Source organism: Phaenicophaeus curvirostris, chromosome 24, assembly GCF_032191515.1.
Source record: "Phaenicophaeus curvirostris isolate KB17595 chromosome 24, BPBGC_Pcur_1.0, whole genome shotgun sequence".
Classification (NCBI taxonomy): domain Eukaryota; kingdom Metazoa; phylum Chordata; class Aves; order Cuculiformes; family Cuculidae; genus Phaenicophaeus; species Phaenicophaeus curvirostris.
Window position 1 is genome coordinate 3495668 of NC_091415.1, and position 8816 is coordinate 3504483.

The 8816-nt window shown below is 53.4% G+C and overlaps 1 protein-coding gene across 1 annotated transcript; it reads left to right on the forward strand.

Annotated features, from left to right (window-relative positions):
* Positions 1 to 3797: 3797 nt before the first annotated feature.
* LOC138730745 (pepsin B-like) lies at positions 3798 to 8250 on the forward strand. The gene is made up of 9 exons (XM_069876226.1): positions 3798 to 4208; positions 4335 to 4485; positions 5098 to 5215; positions 5478 to 5596; positions 6180 to 6379; positions 6530 to 6652; positions 6733 to 6877; positions 7127 to 7225; positions 7999 to 8250. The coding sequence occupies exons 1-9, from the start codon at positions 4153 to 4155 to the stop codon at positions 8149 to 8151; spliced, it is 1164 nt and encodes a 387-aa protein (XP_069732327.1). The 5' UTR covers positions 3798 to 4152; the 3' UTR covers positions 8152 to 8250.
* The last annotated feature ends 566 nt before the right edge of the window (positions 8251 to 8816 follow it).

Below are 8816 nucleotides of genomic sequence, written 5' to 3' on the forward strand. Positions count from 1 at the left end.
TGACATCCAAATGACCCCTAAATCCTGAAGCGGGGCTATTCAGTCAGGTGAAACTGGGGTATTGGGAATCACAGGCTGTGGCCGAAGGGGATGGGGAACATCTTGGCTGGGAATGGCTCGGGTAACGCCATGCTTTCCTGGTATCCAAACTAATTTCTTAGAAGCACTTTATCAGATATATTAATAGCTCTGTCATTTCACCAGAGAAAGGACACCAGCTCCTCTGCGCTTTGTGTCAAAATATTGACACAGGCTGAGTGCAGCGAGACAGAGATTAGATAGGCACCGATAGGAAGAAAGGATATTTCTCCTCCCCTACACAGCGAGGGGATTTCTGAGAGCCAAAGCCACTCTGGCAGCAGGACAAGTGACGGCTGCCCATGTCCCTGCTGGTCTTTGCTCTTCCCTTTGCTCCCTGCAGGATCTGTGCAAGCAAAGGCAGATCCATCAGGATGTGATGGAGGAAAAAAAGGCTGCTGGGGGTGTCTCTGAGCAGCTCGAGGTTGTTGCCTTCGGAGGCGTGGCGACCTGGTTCAGGAACGGCACGGCAACCAACCCCAGGCCGCTTGGTCCATGAGCTCACAAACACCAACGTGGTAGACAGCAAATGGTGTTTGTTGATACGTAACACAGCCTTATATAGCTTGGGTTTAAAACGTCACTTCCGTCCGCTTACATCATGAACTAAACGCAATTGGCTACCCGGAGGGGGTCCTACCTTTCCGTACATCGCGAGATCTTCCGACCGCTGGGCCTTAACTACCCACATTTCCCCCCTTCCTATGCTTAACGAAATAGCCAAGAAATTATAAAATATAAAAATCTTAACAATATAACAATATAAAATCTTAACAAATTTAAACAAATTAACAAATATAAAAATCTTAACAAGTCTCAAATATAACATCAAAAGTCTAAATTTAAAATATAAAGTCTAAAAGGTGTAAACAACAGTTTCATAGTAACAAACATAAGGCACACTTGGGCCAATGGTAACTTGGAGGTAACTGGGTGTAACGCTAACCAAATACCTTCTTAAAGCAGTTGCTGGTGTTCTACAAATGTAATGTTAACCTTCTCTAGCCAGCTCTTAACAAACGACACAAGCTTACTCAATATACAGGGTCCGAAAATCAATGCCAATATGATTATTACAATCAGCCCTAAAATCAAAATTACACAAAGGCATCGCAGCCCCTCCCCATAGAGGCTGCATCGCTGTTGTTTGGATTCCGCTGGTATGGAACTCTCAGGTGCAGACAGGATGCTTGTCGACTTGTCCTCTCCTGTCACTGGGGTGTACGGGTGACAAGGGCATCTGATAATCCAGTCCTGTGGACAGAAACTCTGAACAAAAACCCGTTAAAGAGTCCCTCAACCGAGGGCAGTTTGCTACAACGAGACCCGCCTGGCAGCACGTAAAACATGCCATCACGTTGGCTATTGCGGTGCGAACAACCATCTGGATCGGGGCTAGATGCTCTTCCTTTGCGACGTGCTTAATCATGTCTGCGATACTTGACCCCACCGGCAATGACCGCAGAATTTCTTTGGTTGCCGAGTTACACTGCTGGCGCAAGCATTCTGCTACGACCAGGCCTTTTGCTTCCACGGGCAGGCTCGAAGAGTCGACCGCTGCCTGGAGACGGTCCACGAATTGTGTGAAACTCTCACTTTCATTTTGTTTTATCGTGGACCACGGTGACGGTTTGGCAATAACTCTAGAAGCTGTGCGAATGGCTTCTCTGGCCGCACGGGTAGTTACCATGACTTCATGGCCCCGCAGGCCCTGGGCTTGCGCCTGAGGGGTGATCATTGCTGGGGCTGTTCCCACGAGCCGCTGCAGGCTGGAGCCGAGCAGGGGGTAATCTGCCCCAGCGACTTGGGCCAGTTGCTTCACGCAGTCATCCTCGCATTCTTGTTGAAAAACAATCATCCCTGCCCCGTCGGATATTAATCTACAAGTTTGTTTTATATCAAACGGGAGCATGTCATCTCCCTCGAAAACACTGTCTGTGAGGGTGGAGACCACGGCAGAATTGAGCCCTTTGTCCGCAATGGTTTAACAATCGCTTGTACGTCCTGAGGGTTTATTGGCGAGTGGCCCCTCTGTCCCGTCCGTCACCCGGGCCGGGAACGCCAGCGTGGCCCATGGGGCCCAGTCGGCACACGCTGGCTTTATTCTCCTCCAATCCGTGAGAGGGATTCGGCCCCCTCTCGGCTTTTCTTTAATTCGAGTGGGGATATTTCGGCTTTTAACTCTACCCACCCCCACTCCCTCCTCTGAGCTGGAGTCGCTTGTGACCCGCCCGCCCCAACCAGCGTCTCAGCCGCAGCCGTTACTCGACTGACCGGTCACCCCCGCGCCCCGAGCTCCTTTTGTCGGGCCCCGGCCCCGCCCCTTCCCTTGCGGAGGGGCCGCTCCCTCCCCCCGGCTCGCCCCGCCTGCCGCTCGGAGCAGACGGACGCTGACTGGCTCCCCGCCCCTCGCCCCCCCCCCCCCCTTCTCTCTCCCGTTCTCCTCCCCTTCCCACTCGCGCGCTGTTCAGTTCCCGCGCTTTCTCCCTGTTCCCGCCGGGAACATTCCCGCCCCGCCTTTCCCTTTCCCGCCCGGCGCCATCTTGGGGCTCAGGAGGTGCCGCTCTCGCCGAGACCCCCTCGGGCCCTGGTTTCCCGGCGGCGCCCCCGGCCTCCTCAGCCAACCCCCCCCAGAAGGATTCCGCTCGTTTCTGTCCCTCCGAGAGCGAGTCGGGGTTTGGGGACTGAGGGGACGTATCACCCTCTCACAAACATTTAGACTCGGCATGATCATCACCACGTGGGGGGTGCAGAGTCCGCGTGGCCGCCCCGACCCCCAATCCCGGGGTGGCCGGCAAACAGTCCCTGGCCGCCCTCCAGGTCTCCTGCTCCTGCGTGGCCTCCTGCAGGGCCTGTACGACTTTCCCCCACGACTTAAGGCTTTTCCCACAACCCGAGGACATCGCCCCCTCGGCTAACACTCTGGTGCATTTATCCCGCACCTCAGGGTGGAGAATATCCCCCGGCTGGTCAATGACCCCAAGCTCTAAAAGCCTCGCAATTGCGAGAATAAAATCTTTAGGCTTACAATCTGTCTTATATAATTGCGATACGACCTTCACAAGGGCTTCCCTCTTCCTTGTGGGTCCGGGAGCGTCCTCCCTGCCGGGCTGGTCCAGCCGCACCGGCCGCCGTTCACCCTATTCCAAGCGACTTCCCGATTCCAAGCGACTTCCCGATTCCTGGAGCTCCTTCCCGGCTCCCGGGTTTCCGCACCACTTGTTGCCTTCGGAGGCGTTGCCTTCCGAGGCGTGGCGACCTGGTTCTGCAAAGGTCAGAGCAACCTCTGGCTTTCGGTCCAGCGGGGGCTCCTTAGCTGAGAGCTTTGCACAGAAAAGCTCCCGTGTTTGTCTCCTCAGGTTTTCCAAGGGAGATGAGGCCACTGGCTGGTGCAGGTAAAGGCCTGTCATGCCTTTCAGGACTGCTTTATTGAGCAGTTTCTATTCCCTGTCTCAGCTTCCTCGGGGATTATTAGCAGAGCTGAAAGGCAGAAGGGGCACAATGACAAAAGGACAAATGCCTGGAGAGACATTTTTTTGAGTTTCTAGTTCCTGGAAGGCTTGGAGGTAGGTTGAAAAACCCATCTCTGCTGGTTCTTGCTAGCCACGATGAGGAAACTGGACACGATACATTTTGTAAACTTGGATGGAGGAAATAGTGCCAGTCTGCAGCACTTCCTTGGCTGCCTGGATGAGAAACACCAGGATGATAAATTTCCATTTGCTATGAAGGGTGTGATTTGCCTTCGCTTTCTGGAAAGATTAAGCTAGTCCTGAAGGCAATAGAAAACACTTTAACTTCTCGCTAGCAATAGGATTTTGCGTCTTATCAGATGTCACATATTTGGCCTCGCTATCAGAGGGACTGACCAATCTGCAAGCGCCTGGTCGGTCACGTAAGGATCCCAGAATCAGGGTGGCTGCGGTGATAAACGCACCCCAAGTGTTGGTGTTGGGTGGGTGCAGCGATAGAGGAAAGGTGTGTCTGGAGCCAAGGGCTGGGCACGGCTCCCCCGTTTATATACCCTGCCCCGGCCGACGTGGAGCAGAAGCTGTCGTGGAGCCACCAGGGACCATGCAGTGGTTGGTGCTGGCCCTGCTCTGCCTCCGGCTCGGGGAGGGGAGTGTGAGGTGAGCACCAAGGCTGGGAGGGGTGAAGGGTGGTCTGGCTGTGGATTGGGGCTCACCCTCAGCATGTGGAGCTGCATGTGTGGATGGGGTCACCCAGCACCTTGTTGCTGTTTCCATCCCCTACAGGATCCCCCTAAAGCAAGGCAAGTCCATGTTGGAGCTGATGAAACAGAAGGGGATACCGGAGAGCTTCCAGAAGGACCTCAGAGGGGATCCCGGTAGGAAGTACCTGCTCACAGACGCTGTGGCTTACGAACCGCTAACAAACTACCTGGATGTAAGTATTAAAGCTTTTCCTTCCTCTCCTGAGACACCTAACTCTGAGTTTTGGGGATCCTTTCCAAACAGCTCCCCTCCCTGCTCAGGAGCTGAGGGGCAGAGCTGGGCTTTGAGGTCTTTGTAACCCAGCTCTGAAGGGCAAGTGATGTTGGGAGACGAAGGTGGGAGGCAAACACATCTTATCCTGAATGGCTTTCCCTTGGAAAAGCAGAGTTTGGTGGTTACAGGGCAGATCTGCCTCTCCTAGCCTGGCTGGTGACCTTGTTTAGAGTCGTATGCAAGTGAACAGGTTGCCCAGAGCAGTGGTGGTTGCCCCATCCCTGGAGGTGTTCAAAGCCAGGCTGGATGGGGCTTGGAGCCCCTGATCCAGTGGGAGGTGTCCCTGGGGGTGGAACTGAATGAGCTTTCAGGTCTCTTCCAAGCCAAACTATTCTATGATTCTGTGATTGCCCCTGCCAGTGCTTAACTGCCCTGGATGCACTCAGGGACTCAGAGCCCTTCCTACAACCCCTTAGCAGTTGGATTTCGCAGCTAGCAGAGAGCAGAGAGCTGCAAAGTCTCATTGAAAACGCAGGCAGTAACAGAAATCCCCCCACGCTCTTGTTCGCAGACCTTCTACTTTGGGGAGATCAGCATCGGGAACCCTCCACAAAATTTCATGGTGATCTTTGACACCGGCTCTGCCAACCTGTGGGTGCCCTCCACGTACTGCCGGTCTCCAGCCTGTGGTGAGCATCCCTTGGGGGGACAGCAGGGAGGGCAAGGTTCCCATCGCTGCTCTCTGACCTCTGAGCACGCCACAGGCTGGAGCTACAACAGGGAAACCAATGAAAACTGATGGGGTTCTGCTCGATGATGCCAACGGGGCTGGTTTTGGTTGGACCCTTCCCGTGGGAAGGTCCTTGCTGGGCGTTTCAACCCACGTGGGGACAGGGATGCTGAACCGAGGGCAGGACGTGACCTGAGGGCTGTGACCTTCTCTCCGTGCAGCGAATCATGCCAGGTTCAACCCCAAACTGTCATCCAACTTCTCGAGCATCGATGTGACCTACACCCTGAGCTATGGGCTCGGTGACGTGTCAGTGGTGTTAGGGTACGATACCGTGACAGTAAGTGACTTCGGATGCATTGGCATGTTGCTGCCATCAGGGTAAGAAGCGACTGCGGTTGTGATCAGTCCAGTTCAGTCAAAAATCTAGGATGTAGCTGAAATTACCTTCTTATTTTGGATATTACTGCCTGAATCGCCCCTGCAGAGTTTATATAGTCAGTATAAATTTACTCAGAGACAGATCTGCAAACAAACTCAGTTGGAGTCCTCTAGGCTCTTCATCCAGCTTTGGGCTAAGTGATATCTTTGGCCGTAAGTGTTTGCTTTTCACATTGATGGTTGAGTTTGGTCATTAGAGGATGTAGGGAAAGTTTTGTTGTGAGCAAGTGTGATTTGAGACAGATTTAACTGGTTTTGTGGGTATTTTTTACAAAATAATAAGGGCGATTGGACAAAGTCTATGAGCAAGGCAGCTCCTGACTCCATCCCCCATCTGCTTTGGGGAAGAGCTCAGCAACTCTCAGTGTGGATTTACCTTTGTGACCATCCTGGCCACCCCTGCCTCTCCCCAGAAACTCCCTGGTGGGATGTGGCCATCAAGGACGACATGCAAAATGCTGACAGCTCTCCTCTCCCTCTAGATCCAGAACATAGTCGTCAAAAACCAGGAGTTTGGCCTGAGCCTGGAGGAGCCCACCCAACCCTTCTACTACCTGGAATTCGATGGGATTTTGGGCATGTCTTACCCAGGCGTTGGCCTCAGAGGTTACAACACGCTGCTGGAGAACATGCTACTACAGAACCAGCTCACTGAACCCATCTTCAGCTTCTATTACTCACGGTGAGATCTCCGACAGCGGGTCTCTTTCTTGCAGAGACACAGCCTGGACTCATCCTTTGCTTCCTTCACCCTCCATCCACATGTTCTTCCCATGCAACTTAATCCCACCGAGCAGCTTGCCTGATTTGGGGTTGAATTTTGTCTTTCCAGCAACCCAACATATGATTATGGCGGGGAAGTCATCCTTGGAGGGATTGACCCTGAGCTGTACTACGGGGAGATTTTATGGGCTCCTGTGGTCCAGGAATTGTACTGGAAGATTGCTATTGAGGAGTAAGTGCTGCACTGCGGCTCGGAGTGAGTCTTGGAGTGGGGGGAGCCTTTTCTGATGCCCTTCCTACTGCTCTCTCCAGGTTCTCCATTGGCTCATCAGCCACCGGCTGGTGCCGTCAAGGTTGTCATGGCATTTTGGACACTGGGACGTTCCTGCTGACCATCCCACAACAATTCATATCAACCTTACAGTGGGAACTGGGTGCACACGAGATTGACTACGAGGTAGGTGGGATCACACAAGGAGGGCAGATGCTGTGGGACGAGAATGCATCGCTGAGCTCTTGAGGGCTCCTGGCATCCCTGGAGCAAATCGTCTCACCTGAAACAACGCTGCAGTGGTGTAAAACAAAAATAATCCTTCCAAACTGGATAAACCTGGGTCAGTACAGCCCTGCCACAGTCAGAGCTGTGCTGACCCTTAGGGAGCACGACCAGGGTTGCAGCTGGAGCCCCTCTTTGCTTCTTTTCCAGTATGTCGTTGACTGCAACAACATCCCGAGCATGCCTACCCTCTACTTTGCCATCAGTGGAACCCAGCTACCGCTCCCTCCCTCTGTCTACGTCTTAAAGGTAGGTGTGATATTATCATTCCTGACACGCTTTTGCCACCACGGTGCAGTTTTGCCCAGGAGAAAGTCAGAGTTTCTTCTCAAACCCGGAGGCTTCCAGTGTCACATTTCCCAGCACTTGATTTCATGGTGCTTTTGCACGCCTGTGTGCCCTAGGGAGGGTCTAATCCTGCTCCCAGCCAAGGCTGAAGGCGTGGGCAGCACAAATCCCCCGCGTTCTGCATTGCCACTGAAACTTGCTCCTTCAGCATTGGTGAGACCGCTCCTCGAATCCTGTGTTCAGTTCTGGTCCCTCACCAAAAGAAGGATTTTGAGGCTCTGGAGCGAGTCCAGAGAAGAGCAATGAAGCTGGTGAGGGGGCTGGAGAACAGGCCTGATGAGGAGCGGCTGAGAGAGCTGGGGGTGTTTAGCCTGGAGAAGAGGAGGCTGAGGGGAGACCTCATTGCTCTCTCCAACTCTCTGAGAGGAGGTTGTGGAGAGGAGGGAGCTGGGCTCTTCTCCCAGGGGACAGGGGACAGGACGAGAGGGAATGGCCTCAAGCTCCACCAGGGGAGGTTTAGGCTGAACATTAGGAAAAAATTTTTCCCGGAAAGGGTGATTGGGCAGTGGCAGAGGCTGCCCAGGGAGGGGGTTGAGTCCCCTTCCCTGGAGGGGTTTAAGGGACGGGTGGACGAGGTGCTGAGGGACATGGTTTAGTGATTGATGGGAATGGTTGGACTCAATGATCCGATGGGTCTTTTCCAACCTGATAATTCTATGATTCTTCCCCAACAGAAAAATGGCTTCTGCACCCTTGGGATCGAGACCACGTATGTGCCCTCTGACAGTGGCCAGCCCCTCTGGATCCTCGGGAACATCTTCCTCCGGCAGTATTATTCCATCTTTGACATGGCCAACAACAGGGTTGGCTTAGCCCTATCAGCCTAGGGTCGGTGAGGATCGCCCAGCGGCTAATTCATCCCTGCAGCACCTCATCCTCCCTTGGAGCTGTGTCTGGTGGTGTCCAAATGTCCTACCATGAATAAAAGGCTGCAAATCGCACTGCCTCGTGTCTCGTCTGCCTGCGGCTGAGCCGGATCTGGCACAGCTCTTCTTAAGGAAACAACAAAGTGTGAGTTCAGACTCGAGGTTTCCAAGCGCTGCTTGGGCTTTCAGACAGGCACGGAGCCTTTGAATTTGCAGCAATGATACATTTTGGGGTCAGTTTTTTTATCCCTGCTGGGGCTGGTTAAGAAACTGGGATGACTGGGACCTCATTGCTCTCTGCAACTCCCTGAAAGGAGGTTGTGGAGAGGAGGGAGCTGGGCTCTTCTCCCAAGGGACAGGGGACAGGACGAGAGGGAATGGCCTCAAGCTCCACCAGGGGAGGGTCAGGCTGGACATTAGGAAAATATTTTTCATGGAAAGGGTGATTGGGCACTGGCAGAAGCTGCCCAGGGAGGGGGTTGAGTCCCCTTCCCTGGAGGGGTTTAAGGGACAGGTGGATGAGGTGCTGAGGGACATGGTTTAGTGATTGATGGGAATGGTTGGACTCGATGATCCGGTGGGTCTCTTCCAACCCTTTTCCAATTCTATGATTCTATGATTCTAAA

What these genes read in the sequence shown, in the direction of transcription:
- LOC138730745 (XM_069876226.1), top strand. Translation starts at nt 4,153, where the DNA reads ATGCAGTGGTTGGTGCTGGCCCTGCTCTGCCTCCGGCTCGGGGAGGGG. An exon ending in CGCTAACAAACTACCTGGAT is followed by an intron (nt 4,486 to 5,097) that starts GTAAGTATTAAA and finishes TCTTGTTCGCAG; the next exon opens with ACCTTCTACTTTGGGGAGAT. An exon ending in CTGCCGGTCTCCAGCCTGTG is followed by an intron (nt 5,216 to 5,477) that starts GTGAGCATCCCT and finishes CTCTCCGTGCAG; the next exon opens with CGAATCATGCCAGGTTCAAC.